The sequence below is a fragment of the Maniola jurtina genome, chromosome 10, assembly GCF_905333055.1.
Source record: "Maniola jurtina chromosome 10, ilManJurt1.1, whole genome shotgun sequence".
NCBI lineage: Eukaryota > Metazoa > Arthropoda > Insecta > Lepidoptera > Nymphalidae > Maniola > Maniola jurtina.
In genome coordinates this window covers 8,131,869-8,148,960 of record NC_060038.1, presented here as the reverse complement: position 1 = coordinate 8,148,960, position 17,092 = coordinate 8,131,869, and the positions used below count along the sequence as shown (strand labels likewise).

At 35.2% G+C, this 17,092-nt stretch overlaps 2 protein-coding genes across 6 annotated transcripts in view; one reads left to right on the top strand and one right to left on the bottom strand.

Annotated features, from left to right (window-relative positions):
- Positions 1-17,092, top strand: part of LOC123869153 (autophagy-related protein 16) — a 231,213-nt gene that overhangs the window by 787 nt on the left and 213,334 nt on the right. The window contains exons 3-9 of one of the 2 annotated variants that reach the window (XM_045911916.1): positions 656-821; positions 1,199-1,361; positions 3,510-3,598; positions 4,342-4,395; positions 5,675-5,831; positions 6,356-6,461; positions 6,870-7,015. In XM_045911916.1, the coding sequence (XP_045767872.1) occupies positions 656-821; positions 1,199-1,361; positions 3,510-3,598; positions 4,342-4,395; positions 5,675-5,831; positions 6,356-6,461; positions 6,870-7,015 (881 nt within the window). The remainder of the gene's footprint in view (positions 1-655; positions 822-1,198; positions 1,362-3,509; positions 3,599-4,341; positions 4,396-5,674; positions 5,832-6,355; positions 6,462-6,869; positions 7,016-17,092) is intronic. The other variant, XM_045911917.1, reaches the window with a different exon arrangement.
- Positions 14,748-17,092, bottom strand: part of LOC123869152 — a 62,415-nt gene continuing 60,070 nt past the window's right edge. For all 4 annotated transcript variants that reach the window (XM_045911912.1, XM_045911913.1, XM_045911915.1 and 1 more), the window contains 4 exons: positions 16,804-17,048; positions 16,450-16,699; positions 16,192-16,362; positions 14,748-16,084 (listed from right to left, as the gene is read on the bottom strand). In XM_045911912.1, coding sequence (XP_045767868.1) covers positions 15,584-16,084; positions 16,192-16,362; positions 16,450-16,699; positions 16,804-17,048 — 1,167 coding nt within the window. In that variant the 3' untranslated portion in view covers positions 14,748-15,583. The remainder of the gene's footprint in view (positions 16,085-16,191; positions 16,363-16,449; positions 16,700-16,803; positions 17,049-17,092) is intronic.

The window sequence follows — 17,092 nt, the reverse complement described above, 5'->3', positions numbered from 1 at the left end:
AGGTTTTCTTGACAGATACGACAGACAGACAGACAACAAAGTGATCCTATAAGGATTCCGTTTTTTTTTGAGGTATGTAACCTTAAAAAGATAAGTACTGATTTGACTAGTTGTCAAACACGATTGCCTGCCTCATCAAAATCTGTTTAGCCATTTATAAAATTAATACAGATAAACAGGCATACATAATTTTAAACAAAGGTTTCAGTTCAGATTTTTATTAATGTGTTAATTACCATAAATTAGATATTTATTATTAGATATAGATTAGATAGATTATTATAGATATAATTATTTGTTTGTTTGTAATAAAATAAACTAACTTTCGACGACTCATTTTCCAATAGCTGTTGTTTTGTCTGTCAGTGAATACAGTCAGCTTTCTCTTATTAATAAATACTGTGCATTCTCATTAACTTGGTATTCATTCCTCATATAGCGTGACCTCTTTTGTTATCATTGCTAGAATTTAAATGATATGTCAAGTGAATAGTTTGAAGATGCAGTGTTTATTTGTAATGGAAAGACTATTTACTTCAATATTTAAGCAAATGATGGGCCTGAACAGCTAGCAGACAAACGGATATAGGTACACAGATACTTTAGCATTTATAATATTAGTATGGATAAATAGATAGACAATTTATTCTTTCAGGTGGTGTATCTAATGAAAGAATACAGGCTTTAGAACAAAAAATCCTATTGCAACAAGAGGAACTTACATCGCTGCACCGAAGACGAGGTGAAAGTTCTCAGCAAATTATTAACCTCAATGCTAGAGTACACGACTTAGAAAAGAGTTTACAAGCCAAGGATGTAATGTAAGTTGTAGTTTTCGATTCACAGTTTATTACATGGTTCAGTATCTAAGTAATTAAGAGCAGATCCTGTGTAATATGTGAAAAGTAAAATATTAATATTTAATCTAAAATGGAATTGGAAGTTGCTGTTTGGTCAAAATATCCAATGTTTCTTCCCCTTTGAAAATGCTTCTCAGAATTTGGGGGTAAGATAATTGTCAAGATGGTAAATAACTTATAACAAATATATTCAATACTTAATAGATTGATTAAAAATTAAGTAAAATTATATTATTACAATCTCAAATCAGGAATTGTATCAGAATATACAAAAGTTTCATTCATCTTTACCTACTTACTTTAATGGGAATAAAATTAAAGTTTTTGTAACTCTGCAGAATTTCAGAAAATACTGCATTAATAGCATCATTACGTGCTGAAATCCAGATGTATGAAACAAACATGACAGAATTACAAGGACTTAATCAAGTTCTCAGGGATGAGCATCAGGCATTGCAAATTGCATTTGCTGCTATTGAAGAAAAATTGAGGAAAGCACAGGTATCATTTTCATTATGAGTTTTCTGTTATTGAAAGACTGAATTGTTTAAGAAATGTTTTTTCTATCACACTAGCTTAGAAAGGCTTTCTTTATCGAAATCCGCACGCAAAAGCCCATTTTATCTTACACTAGAGTTGACTAGAGTGTGAAAAAGTTATTCGAAATTTGAAACGAAACAGGAAAAATATGGTGTACCTAATTTGTTGTGATTGGTTGGTGACTTAAAATGGTTAATACCCACTGAAATTTTTGTCTCTATCATTTGTATGGGATTACGTGACAGAAAGAATGCTACACTAAATTCTTTCCGCAGATAGAGTATAGCTATAGTATGCCAAGTTGTGTATAAATCCATTCAGTAGTTTCAGCGTGAAGTGTACAAAGACAGATGATAGACGAGAGATATAAAAAACGTTTTAGGGTTCCGTATCTCCAGAGGAAAAAGAAACCCTTATAGGTTCACTTCATTGTCTATCTGTCCATTGTGTCTATAAGACCCGTCAAGGGAATCAAAACCTATATGGTACTTACAGTTCACCTAGAATCATGAGAGGCATGTAGCAATGTCTTATAGCACAAGTAAAAGGAAAAACTCGGAGACTGAATTTGTGGTTTTGTGGAAAAAACATCATAATATAAATTAAAAAGTGTTATTATTTGTACGATAGTACGGAACCCTTCGTGTGCGAATCCGGCTCGTGACTGGTTTTTAACCGACTTCAAAAAAAGGAGGAGGGTCTCAATTCGTCGGAATCTTTTTTTTTTTGTTTGCTCTATATCGATAATAACCCTTTCTCCAGCTAAAATTTTCAAAATACATATATTCAATATTTACAGAAATTATGCAGTTACAGTTTTTTATAAGTATAGGTGTGGATTAAAATGTGTACATACATTTTATAAGTCTTTATAAAACAGTCTTTGCACCAGCTTTGTTTATACAAAGCTATTATGTAAAGACTGTTCATAAAAATATCCACCTCATAATTAATTTATTGTTATGTAAATTTTTAGTACTAAATTATGTTTAACCAATTGCTATTCCAAACCTACTCATATGAAGAGATAAACCTCAAGGTTTCCTTTTAATACCGACTTGAATAAATGACCTTGTTGCTAAGATGAAAATATTCTTTTCACAGTTTTTGCGTGCATCTGTTTACGTGGAGTAAAATCGTTTTGGTATTGTTACGAGTTATCTGTGGTAAACGAAAAAACGATAACATGCGAAGCAGCGTGTTAAAACTATAGCACTTTCAACCAACGCACTGTTACCTATGTAACATTGGCACATAATATGTCATGACGCTCTTTCATATACGTTCACATCACTGGAAACAAACTATTCCACTGGATCTTCAAATTTTTATTGCATTATTCAATCGTGGCAGTATGCCAAGTCAATTTGGTGTCTTCAACGTCATACTTAGTATGATTTTTATCTAAAACTTGTTAGTTTGTTAATATATTCGGAATGTCTTTTAGAATTAGCACTTTTCATAGCTCTTAAAATATTGTGTTAAAATATTCATATATACATAATATTATGCATAAAAGGTTAAATTGACCGATTGACATAATATCAATGTATAGCTCAAACTGGGTTTAGAAATTTGAGATTTCGCATGCAGGTTCTCTGTATAGTATGCCAACTAAAACAATATTTTCAAAAAATCCAATTGACAGAAGCAAGGGCGGGTCCATTAGTGTGATAATTGTGCTAATTCTTTTGTACACAATCTCTAAACTTAACTAAATTAATCTAGTGCTATCCTTAGGGATAGCATTGGTGTAGATATTGTATGCTACAGAATTAGCTACACTATTTTAGATCATAATATTGGCTGAAGAAAAAAACTGTAACATCCTGTATACTTTATGATCCTCATAAGATTATCTTTATACATAAACGTTTACTTCTATATCTCCTATGATATTATTACATACGGAGTCCAGTTGAAAATTTTACGCCGAACTGACTGCATTAGAGCTATTTGTATATTCAGCTCATGTAAATAATTTCAAGTGCTATAAAAGTTTGTTATTATAATGATGAACTATCGCAAAAAGGTTATTTTGGAAATGTTTTAATTATTTTCTTTTAAGAAGAAAATATTGAAATAAGAGACTGTACTATTTAATTTCAGGATGAAAATCGGTCCCTCGTTGAAAGGCTTATAAAGTACAAAGCAAAAGATGCGGACAAAATGAATGAAGAAAATGAACACTTTCTCAAGTAAGCTTATGATGATAATTATTTATTATTATTGGTTTTATTTGAAGTTCTGTTTGAGAGGCCTTAGATTCCGCCTGTTTACAAAATTACAAATGCTTTTCCATAATCGGTTGTGAAGAACATTTTGCATGAATCCAGTTTTTAATTGATAATTACCGACAACAGTTAAAATTAAGTATGTTTTTTTTTTCAAATATTTACTTTTATAAAAAAATTGTGATGGCTCTTCTTTAGTTTGTATTATTTTATTGGTTGGGGCTAAGGTGGTTTGTGTAATTATTTTAGTTGAATGTTTGGTAATACACTAGTAGCAGCATTTGGAAATTGTAAAAAAATGCACAGTTTTGTTGGTTCCATAATATTATGATTATTGTCAAAAATCAAACTCATGCAGTTGTTCATTAGTGGATGAATATTGTTTCACATTGGCTTCACTGCACTATAAAAGTGTATAATGAATGTGTATGTATAATCTGTAAACTATAAAACTATATTAATTACAGGACTCAAAAGCAGTAATGATTTACTAATTTTATTTTTATCACTCGAAATGTACATTTTAAATGGCACTTCTTAACTGTTATTAAATTAATTTTGTGTTCACAATTTTTGTTTAGTCTTTTAATAATGTGTGCGTTTAGATATATTACGTTTAGATGGACGATGCGTGCGATACGCAGTTGTAGAGGCTTGCATATTTTGTGTATGAATTTGTTTGCTTCTTTTTTTAATTTGTTCAACAGGTCAAGCAACCCTACTGCGTTTTTCATCAACACGTTTGGTAGAGTTAGTTTCGGGTGAGTTTGACATAATGTGAATGAGGTCTTGGTGGTATGAAGGCATTGTGGCGTTATAAAAGACATTTACTTCTTCATTACGATGGCCCATATATGTCTTAACTGCACTCTGAAACTGACTCATTTTTTTTTTCAATTTTTCCCACTTATCATTCTTGTGATTTGACGGACATTTCATTACGTATTTGATTTTGTACTATTATATTATATTTTAAATTCGTCTTCTGGTTCTTTGCAGTTTACATAATGAATTATTGTAATTATGATTTTTTGCTTATAATTTCCAAATTGTATTCTTGATCATTGGTTTGTATTCTCTCTGTATATGAATTAATGTTATTAATTATTATTATTATAACAATTAAATTTCTGACTTTAGCATAAACAATTGGATTATATGAATTTTAAAACTTGTGTAAACAAAACATAGCCTAAGTTTTTTTTTTTTTATAAAAAAATGTATTGATTATAGCATATACATAAATATGAATTGATAGTTGTTGGGTTGCACATGAATTTTATAAATAAAATGACATCTTGTGGTACTTTACAATTTCAGTTTTATACTCACGAATGGAAATTTGAAGACATTTGTATGAAAACCATAGAAATTCATAACAATTATATTTTTGTGAAATTATTCACATTACAAGAATAATTATTACAAATGTCTTTAACTCATGGGGTGGTTGACTGGGAAAATTAGATATATTATTATGGATTAACTAAAAAAAAAAAAGATAAACCTGTCGAAAAATTGTCAAGTTTCTTTCTAAAAACGTTTGGATAAAACATCTATACATATGTTTCTATGATAAAGTATCTTAAATACCCAAATAATTTTAGTCAACTACCCAATTAACATTAATAACAACTCAGTTCCATTGAATTTTGGTTTGGTTTAACAATGAATAATTATAATTTTTACTACGGTTTGTAAATACTTTCGACTTAAACAAGGATTTTGCATTTTGCATGGTTTATACTCCATTGCATGGTCCTTTTGCATCTGCATTTTGCACATTTTAACATGCGAGGTATGGATGAAAAAGGTGAGCTAGTTAATTGGTTTTAACTTGAAATAGTAAATCATAGCCTCACGAGACCTGGACAAACAAGAAAGTAAATACGGTTCTGGTTTATTAATGGAATAAATGGAATATTCTGCCGATAGCTGGAGAGTTGGGCTCTAAACGCTTGTACATACAGCTTGTGCAGAAAAGCCAAAAACAAAAAAAATTGTTTGCCACAACGATTTATATTTTAATATTTTTTGCAGGAAAAAGAGTGACAAGGTACGCAAAGAACTGGAAGAGGCAGCTAGAGAGGCTGGCAGCAGAAACAGTGCCGGTTCCGCGGGCAGTTCCGAGGAGAAGATTATGGACTCGTTGCCGTACTATGCGACCGCCTTGCCTACAAAAGTTGCATTGAGATTTGTGAGTGCAAACAATGCAAATACAACACATTTTTATATTTTAAAAGACGTGTATATCTTAATGTTGGCTTTTATTCTGCATGACGCAATTTAGACACAGAGATGAACGCGCTAACCTTGGATAGATATGATAGTTTTGTTGATGCATATGCCAAATCAATCTTTTAGTATTCTAAGCATAACACTAAATCACACTTTAATAATAGTAAGCTACCTGAAAGCGAAATTTTTCAATATTTTAATGTTATTTTACTTTTTGGAGTTATGTGCGTTTTACTTTTAAGCAGTTAAATGCTTTAATGATGAAGGAAAAAATTGTGAGTAAACCTGTATGTCTGCGAGTTCTCCGCGATTTTCTCAAAGGTGTGTGAAATCTGCCAATCTGCACTTGACCAACGTGGTGGACTATGACCTAAACCCTTCTTATTCTAAGAGTAGACGTCTAAGAGTAGACCTGTGCTCCGTAGTGGGCCGGCGGCGATGGGTTGATCAAGATGATGATGATAATGATGTTTTTTTACTTAGGATGCGCACGACGGTGAAGTGAATGCTGTTAAATGGAGTCCAACAGACCACTTAGTGGCGACGGGAGGCGCCGATAGAAAAGTTAAACTATGGAATGTCTCTAAAAGTAAGTACATTATCTTAATCCTTTGTACCAACTTAGAGGGCCAGAGAGGTAGACTCTACTCTTTTCCTTCCAAACGAGGCCGATCTTTTTACTTTGTTAAGAACAGTTGAGTTGTCAGTCCATACTGATATTATAAATGTAAAAGTGTGTCTACCTGTCTATCTGATTTTGATGTAATTTGATACTGAGATTCTTGCGTCTTGGGGAAGGGCATAGGCTACTTTTTATCCCAAAAATTCAGAGTTCTCAAGTAATGATGTTATTCAAAGGGTGGATCAACAAATTCCTGAAAATCTGGCAAGCTATTGACCGGTTCCTTTTGATGATGCAAATATTCATGGGCGGCTGTAGCTCGCTATTTATATAAAAAAGTCTTGGGAAAAGGCTAGTTAAATTATTTGTTTGCAGTTGGCGTAATAGAATGCAAAGGGACGCTCGTCGGTTCTAACGCTGGTGTGATGTCGGTGGACTTTGATGCAACTGGAGCGTACATCGTAGGGGCTTCCAACGACTTTGCGAGTCGCGTTTGGACTGTTGGCGACCAGAGGTTAAGGGTAAGTCGAATTTTTTACACGATGACAACCCTAGTCTGCGACAAAAAAAAAATGGAAATTTTGGATAATAGTGATCGGCTGAATTTGTGGTACTCTTGTTGCGACAATGCATTGTAGCCAATAGTGAGCAAGTGTCGACCAATCAGAGGTGATTACGGTCGTGACATTGTAGACCACCAAAAACTGTTAACAGTATATCTAATTAGAGAGGAGTATGTGATAGAACAAGGTATTATTTTAAGTGAATTATGCGTGTATGTATGTGTGTGTGTGTATTCTATGTAATGAGAAATCACAAATCGTTGCTATTGGTTTATCAATTGATTGCGTTTATATAGCTATTAACTATAATTAACATTATTTTCACTCAGTAGACTTAACTGGAGGTTGGATAATATTCAAGCATGACTGAAAGTAAAAATATCCGTATTTTTAGTGAGTAGGACAACAAGTCATTACCTTCTATCAGATAAGATTTAAATATTTCAATGCATGCCAAAGGCAAAATATGCTAATGTACAGTTTTAAAATCATTAAAATTCGCATGAGGTCAAAAATTCGTAACACTGTTCTCTGGCAGCCTTGACTCTTAGAATTCGATTGTGATTTATTTCTATAAAAGAACGTATCATTGCCTTCATTGTTGCCGGTCAACGGCAACAATAAGTCAATTATAATCCGTCAGTTGGGATAATATTGTCGAGCACGGGAGGCGGGGTCACGAAGTACGAACACGATGCCTATTAGAGTGAAGCCACACGATGCGTTGCGTGAGCGGTGTGGCGCCTGAGCGGTGCCGCTGCGTCATCCTATATAGAAATCGCTGTATCATGTTACTTCCGCGGCGCCGCACCGCATGCGGAAAGGACTTGGGACCAGAGAGACGAGGCTGTACGGGAGCTGTGTGTAAGCTCGACCGTACCAAAGGGAAATTTCCCACCAGGTGGTGTAGTGCTCGGTAGCGCCAGGTGGGCCAACGGTTGTATCTTGAGACTTCTATGTATAGTGCAAACTCTGTTAGTGTGATTCAGATTTGCCTGTATATGTGCTACTTTTGACTTTCGATGAATGTACCCGTGCTATCTAGTGCGAGCATTGCGAGTAGTCAGGCTTGGGTTCGTGTATCCAGTGATTGTTGATTGATATCTTCGTATGAGTGAGAAGCGCCATCTGCTTGCAACAGTGGCAACGGACACAAGGCGGAGAGGGGTGGTTGCGTGCAACGCCATACTTTCTGCGAATGCTGCAACGTAGTGCCCGTGTGGCATCCAATACGAAATTCACATCCGGTGCGATGCCGCGACGCACCGGAAACGCGTCGTGTGACCTTAGTCTAAGTCAATTTTAATCCGTCAGTTGGGATAATATTGTCGAGCACGGGAGGCGGGGTCACGAACACGATGCCTATTAGAGGATTGTTAGCGCGTCCGCGCGTCCGCTTCGTGATCTCACCCATCACTTCCGACGGCTCGCGAATACTAAAACCTGGTTTCATTGTATATTATTGTTATTCGTACATTTATTGTGCACCGCGATTTATTACTCACGAATCACTGCTGAACCGCTACGCGATCTTAATTTAAGTAGGAATGCAACACTTCTTGCTTTGCAGCTGTTTTGCAATCTTAATCAGGTCTTAGCATTAAGTTATTAAGCGTGATCGCCTAGTGGCGTGGATAGTTCTACGTAACTGGTAGTTAAGACGTTGGCTGCCTCTTTGGGGATCCGGGGTCCGATCTTAGGCATACAAATCTATCTTTTCGAAGTTAGGTGCGTTAGAAGTAATTAAATATCACATGCTTTAACGGTGAAGGAAAATATTGTGAGGAAACCGGCATGCTTGAGAATCACACTTAATATTAAAAAGGAGAAAGTTTGTATGTGTGTGTATGTGTGTGTGTGTGTGTGTGTGTGTATGTTTGTTACTCCTTCACGCAAAAACTACTGGACGGATTGGGCTGAAATTTAGTATGGAGATAGATTATACCCTGGATTAGCACATAGGCTACTTTTTATCCCGGAAAATCAAAGAGTTCCCACGGGAATTTTAAAAAACCTACATTCATGCGAACGAAGCCGCGGGCATCAGCTAGTTCTCTATAATTTTCTCAACGATCTGTAAAGGTTGCCAATCTGCACTTGGCTACCGTGGTAGATTAGGTCTTAATTTTCTCATTCTGAGAAGAAACTCGTGCTCACTGGAAGGCCGGCGATTGTTTGTTGATGATGAGAAAATTTAAGGGATGATTTGTAGAAATGTTCTGTGATTGTAAAAAATAACAGCGATTTACAGAATAGTCGATACAAATGAAATATTCTATGACACATTTCGTAGTTCTCTTTTTCTAAAAAAATATTCAGAATATTGTTACGATTTTTTAAAAAGTTAAATAGACTCAGTTGTACGTAACTGTAAAGCTAATTGTGATTGATAACGTTGCAGCTTTCTAATCGGTTAAACGGAATCACAGTGCTTTGGAAACAATGAATATATTAATATTAAGTGCCTCTGGAAACCATCCGTCAATGTTGATAACAAATCAAACTATTCACTATTGCAATATAAGTTGACTGATAGTCCTGTCGTGGAATTATAGGAAACCAACTTACCAGTTTTATTGCTGCTTAACAAATAAGGAACTGTCAGTCAAGTACGGGCTAGTTAATGATAACCTGGTTTAATAACCATGACGGATGAATTTCACGCCACCCGCAGGGACAATACGGCGAAAAATATAATTTGAAACTATTGAAAGTTGAATCGAATATATTTTAGACCCAGATAAAAGATTTTATTAGACACTCGTAATTGTGGTCATGACTTAGGGTCTTATATGTCTTTTACATTTTGCATGGATATCATCATCAAATTTTTCAATCACTAGTCGAGGTAGTCGAACGCGTAAAATTAATGTCCTTTTGCGGCTCCAACTTTGCTATGGTATAATTTTTTCTTAAAGATTTGCATTATCAATAAGTCCATAAAATCTAATAAAAAATATTCTTTGTAAATAAAAATACTTTTGCATAATTTGTATTATATCTATGTAAGTAACCGTTACCTAGTTTTTTTTCTAGTCTTAAAACTTTCAGTGTTACCTGTACGAGTAGAAATTTAATGTTTTATGAAAAGTGAAACATCATCTCCTCAAATAGAGCAATTTTTACTAACGCTGGGGCTTAAAATAGTAAGAATCTTTGTTATAGTAGGTTTATTTCGCTGTCGCGTCGCTTCCTATTCATAGAATTCCACTGTTGGACAGAGGTATCTTGTAGAAACTTCTACACGCTGCGGTCTTGCGCCATCTGAATAGGCAGACACTCGACAGATGACATCAAACGAGGTGATGTGAAATAAATATCTATTGTCTGAAAAATATTATAGTAGGTATGTATTTTTAAGAGGAAACACATTAGTTCGTTTGATTTGCAAGACACGTGTAGACGTAAGATCCCACTTTTACTTGTTCGTTGATTCTCTCTGTTTTTGCTCACGATTCCTTTTTTAACGTATTCAAAGATTTAAAACTAACATAGACCCTACAGGAATGGCTTTTGATTTAATGGCAAACGAGGTTTGTTTTCGCACTGGAGTCTGCGTGACTGCGATCGCTCTCAACGATTTCGATGCAAATAAGTTCACAAATTGCACCACGAGCATCCGTTACCAGTATCGAGTATCGCCTTAATAATGAGCCAAAATCGATTACATATTCATGCACTGAATTCAGGTTACCGATTATTTCGAATAGTTTATGATCTGCTAAAGTTTTCGTGACGACAGATGAGAATACGAATTTTTACTCGTACCGGTTTCCGGGTGTTCCGGGTTGTATGGTAATTTTTTTTTTTACATGTATGATTGAATGATTGTTCATTACGACAAAAGTTAAACAAATACCACTCATCGTTTCTAAGATAGGCACTAGGGTGTAATCAAGCAGTAGTAAAACATATAATAATTTTCTGCATTGATTCCTTCTAAATGAAAATTTAATTCAATACATATAAATGCTTGTGGTATGTTTGTTGGATGCTTCACCCAGACGAAATCGTGGGAATAAAGCTGGTTTTTCAAAGGTTAGAGAAATAGAGTTACTCAAACACTAAAATGTTTGTAATTTTTGTAGACACTTATGCAACTATATTTTTTATTTTTCCAGAGAAACTGGCATAAGTTTATGTTAAAGACTTAAAACTGGCCATTTTACCGGAACAGTAGAGTCATGTGGGAGGAAAACATTTTGAGTATTTTTGCTTCCGTTTTCAATAAATTATAAACACTTTTAAGCTACGGAATTCACGTTGATGCCGAGCCTGATGTTCATATTTGACTATGCGAAGACACGCGACTTAAAGACTGAATCGTTTTGATGAATATCAGAATAACTATCAGATTAACTTCCGAGGGAAACTAGAAAATAAATCTATTGGTGAGGCAAGCTTCACCTTTATCCACTAATTTCATTATTAAATTATAACAAGACGTTATTATATATCAAAAGAATAAAAATAAAATAAGTATCTCCATAAAATATAAATATACGTATTCCCAAGCTCACAATACCAGTATGTAATTTATACTTTGAAGTTATAGTCATATTTCAGTTGTTAAACTATGCCGAGTCTTAGGTTCTATCGAATAATAGAATCAGAGCAAGATCGAATCATCCCGTTTATCAAATAGAAGATCTCTTTAAACCTGTTTGTTTTCAAGGACGTCTTTGAACAATGCAGGGATGTTTCTAATGTAAGATTTATTATGAAGCATTATATTAAAATGTCTCAGAAATTGTCTTCAGCGAGAGGGCATGTAGATGCTTTATTTTTTTCGTTTTATTATTTGCGTTTTATTATTTGACGTTGCGGCCAATACGTAACCTTTATATTTTATGAATATTTCATATGCTATTGTGAACGACTTTATTTCTCATGGACAATGTTGCGTTCTTCGATTTTATTTTATGGTCGCCTGGAATCATTGGCTATTTATTATAAACAAGACGATTCTATCGGAATAATTCAAACGGAGTTAGCTTTTTAAAATCTTCAGGGAATGCTAAAAAATAGCGGGTTATTCAAGGGGCGGATTGACCCTGAAAGCCGTTAACGCATATGCGATTCCTCAGATGCAGCAAATGTTTATGGGCGGCGGTAATCACTTAACATCAGGTTACTCATATGCTCGTTTGCTCGCGCTATCTATATATTTAAAAAAAAAAAAACTAGTTTAATAATTTAGGTAGTAGTTCTTGGTAGTAATCTTAATCTCGGACTAAAAGTTAGATTCTAAGCAGCGTTAGCTAATGGTTGTTGTCGGGGCGGACTGCGGCACGTGTCTGAGTCGCGTGCCGTTGTCTACACAAAGATCTAATCTTGGGCACGAATGTCGACGTGAGGTGTGCCTCGTCACACGTGATTATTCCACGCAAAACTAACTTAGCGATCTCATCTGTTTGATGCGTACCGTTTACCAGACTGGTCGAGAACTGGTCAAATCGCTTGCCCATTTTTGTACTAACTTTAGCATTCTTTAGAAATACTTCGTGGGTTGATACTCGTCTTTTTCTGGCGCAGTTTGTCTTTCGATAACTTATTTGAAATTCTTATCTTCATGATATTTTTTTTCTTTACTATAAAAAGGCCTCTTTAGAGTTTATCTTTGTTTTTTTCTTTGAAATCAAGTGGCGTCTTTATCCTCGCTTCATTCATTTATTTTTCTTGATGTATAAATTAAATGCATCGTTAAATGGAAAACAATGGTTAATATTACATATTATTTTATATATTAAAATTAAGGTTTGTATATTCGTGTGTTCGTTACTTACCTAGTAAGTAGGTATGCGTTCGCGTATCGTTCATCCGGTTGAGTTGATACTTGCTATAGTTGTTGTTGGGACTTGCGTGTAGCTTTTTCACATAGTACCATCAATGTACGTGGATAAAGTTGTGGACATTTGGTAAAGAAATAACTTGCATTCCGGAGACGGACATAGGCTACTTTTATACTGAGAAATCATAGAGTTCCCGCGAGAGTTTTGAAAACCCATATCAAAGCAGACGAAATCGCGGGCATCATATACTTAGTAAAATATAAATATCGAGAGTTATCTTCTAAGGTTTTCTTCTCTTTCTATTCGCGCAAACCATATGAAAATCCGTACTGTAGCTTCTTAGATTAGCCCGAATAGGGTTACTTCATATTTATAATATATTCATATTTATATTCGTTTGTAGTAACTACATTAAAAAGCTTTGCCTTTAAAACATTCTTTTATATTATTTACCTAATAGGTTTGCTACTCTAGGTCTCACTAGTTACCTTCTAGTATGACTGATGCGAAATAAGTAGCTCTATAAAAAATACATCCGACACAAGACTAACTAACAACATTATATTATTGAAACATGATTGAAATAAAACATGTCTATGCTGGGGTCCAGAGTCATATCTATTTATTTCATACTTCTCGCTTACACAATATCTTATAACATAGTGACTAATGTGTTACCAAGGCATTCCATCTTGTCGGGGCCTCCGCCCCCGCATCATAATTTCTAAATTCGAGTTTACTTGTCGAAGCCTATAACAGTTAACTTAAATCGAATATGCCAGTCAGTATAGGCACAGTTCATGACAGGGAATTATAACAAAATATAGAGGCTTCGACGTCACTAGCAGGCGTCAAATGTACACATAGGTTACATTTGACGCACGAAGCCTTAAAGTAACCCTATTTTTATTATAGCCTAATATTTGACACATCGTTGTTATCTTATATATCATGTCCATCCACAGCAGCCCATCCAATAGTTCAATTACCTAAGTATTAAAGTATCCATTACTTGAAGTTGTACTGCACTCACCAGGGTTTATGGCTCAGTACAAATTATTGATATACTGTAGGATAAGGTCCAGTTTTTGTATCCATCTTATAATATTTTAGATCAATTCTCTTATAACACTACATGTTGGATATAATATTTCCTTACGCAACCTTAAGGGCCGAGATTTGTCCTATGAGAGAACACGATTATTAAGAAAGGATCAGTAAAATACCAACCTGTTATTGTCACCCTGCAGGGAAATGGTTATTTCTAATAACAGTGGTCTGCAACGTAGATACTCGTTTTGCTACTTTATTAAGGGATAATGTATTAGAACTTGTTTTAAGTCTGACCACACACACAATCTCGTACTATGTCTTCATTTTAAATATAACTAGCTGACGCACCTCCGCTTTATTTGGGGGTAATAGGGGTAGTTATAGAGACAACCAACATGCAAAATAGATTTCGGTTTCCTATTGGTTTCCGAAAAATTCTATGCTATATCTACTATCATCAGTTTTGATAGTTCTAATAAGTTATAAGTGATATTGTGAAATTCTGATGATAAAAAAATACTTTTACTCAGTCTGTTTAGTTATTAATAAATAAAATAAAATTATCATTTCCATTCGATAAGATTTTAGCCAGGTATGAGTGTGTGTGATCTTCCTTAAGATTTCTTTGACTCCAAAGCGGAACTGCAGGATAATATGTTTAATTCTTTTTTCTAAATCTCGTATTATTATACACTTACATTGAGTGGAAGTGCCGGGGGGATTCAGTCGTCCATTTTAAATAATGGGATGGAGTAACTACGCAAAAATACTAAGGAATTTGTTAATGCGAGTAGAAGGTAAATTAATAATGTCTAATGGGACAAAATAAAATGACGGAATATTTAAAATAAGTTTATTGCAGGTAATTGGCAATTTGGACGGATTAAATTTGATTTTACAATTCAATATAGTATAAATATTGTATAAGTCACTATACAGCATGATAAAATAATTTTAATTTATTTAACGTAGAACTTAGCACATTTTAGTCATAAGCATGTATTTGTTTAAATTAAGAATTTTTATAATATTAGTAGCTTTAATTCGTAACCGAACATAAATTACGCTAAAATACTAATTTCAATAAATTACGAAGTCGGGATGGCCGTTAATCTACCACTGCTTGACTAAGGGTCGCGAGTTCGGTTATCTACTTAAAAGGTACTGGGATTGTTAATTTTTACTTATCACTACAATTAAATCAGGCTTATACTACTTTAAAAATATGGTACAATACGAATTCGGACGCCGGCAAAGTGTCCAAACGTAAAGTAAACGAATAAGCGACATGATCTTGATAACGACTCACGGCCTGGATCCCGCTAATGACTCCAGAGATGGCGACAAGCGGGCGTACTCAATCGCATCAAACACTCTAATATCAGACACACACAACGCGTTACTTCTAACATCCATCCACATTTGCGCACGCTTTTCAGGTCGTCCCCGTCTCCGTGTCGCGCAATCGCTCTCAGTTGCCTGACGTGGCATCAGAAGCGGTTGCGCTCACACTTAGTAAAGTTAAAACCGCTGTCGTCGTCTTATGCTCCGAAAAAGATGAACGTGTCTTATTGGCTACTACGTTGTCTTTCCGAGCGTTGGACTCGACGGGGGTATTTAAATTAAGTAAATATACTATTATTGCAGACGTTTATGATCACGTCGACATGTCTTAATCTACTCAAAAGTGCCTCTGGTGCGCACGGGTAAAACTAGCATCGTAGACTTTACAGAGAGCAGATGGTGCGTTAGGCCCGGGAAGTAATTCCGCAGCTTTAGCTGCTGCACGTCTCCGCTGCCAACTGCACGTCCACGCCGCCAGCACGACTAGTTGAGCTGCGATGAAAGCGGCAGCTGCCAACATTGCTCCAGACGCGTTAACGCAAGTGACGTCTGTTTCGCGGACAAAAACTGCGTCTTCCGTTACATTCTTCGCTTTCTGTTTGTCAAATCCGAACTTGTCAGTAATTTGGATAGTTTGTACTAAAAGCATATCATCAGTAGGGAGCGCTGGGGAAGAACGCCTCTTTCTGCGTCCGTATGATGTGACTGATCGTAGTTCGTTTGGTCCTCCATCGCACTGAACTGGTTCACAAGTGGGCATGCAAGGTGTTACCAAAGCACGGAACTGCACGACCTCGGATGATGGGAACTTGAAAGCATCAAAGTGGGAGAGCAGCGTCTGTAAAAAGAAAATAAAAATGGCATGACAAGAAATTACTTCAAAAAGAAATTTAGTTCAATAAAATTAATTTCACTAACTAATTGAAAATGTCATATGAAATTTACCTTTCCACTTAAAGTCGACTTGTATAACGGTCCCATGATGAAATGGTCGGTTGGGCAACCATCACTGTCAATAAGCGTAATTTCGCTGGAGTCTACGCCATCCATAGCAACAAGTTCTCGTACAAATATTTCGAATGGAGAGTTCTGATCCATGATTTCGAAACGGAGTGCCTGGAAAATAATTTGAATGAATATCATTTCATTATTGAAATACATTAATAACAATCTGTAGAGGATAATCATCATTGAAATATTTACCAAAGGATCACCAACTTCAGCTGAAGCAATAGTATCGTCACCGCTCCTGTCTGTTATTCTCATAGCTACGTTAGGAGAGTCGACAATGACCTCTTCTGAAATGTCTGTCTTGATATCTCCATGAATTCCAAGATCAAATTCATTTGCTACAGTTTTGTTCGTCAGGTCGTATTGACAAGTCACTGCTAACCCAAGATCGGATGATGTTACAATCGTGTCGTGATGTTGAATGACTACGTCGTTTAAGTATCTGGAACAATTATGTTATTAGATATCTTATGTTACGATTCCAATGCCTATTTATTGAATTTACCGGATGTGACCTTGAAATAAGGAAACCACAAAAATCATTACCTGCCGAGTCCATTTTGCTTAACGTTGCATTCAATATTATTATAGCCCATATGCAATTCAAATTCGAGACTTTGCTTAACGTCAACTACACACGAGTTGGGGCTTCCCTTTGCATATATTTTGCCGTCAAATAATTTCGATGTTTGAATTCGAGCAACCATGTCGCCTGCACGACAGTCAATAGAAACATTGTAGCACGAAGATAGCTCATAAGTGGCCGCTTCGGGAACTTCCAAGTAAGGATCCTAAAACGAGAAAGGCCATAATATAAACGAGTTTGTCTCTATGT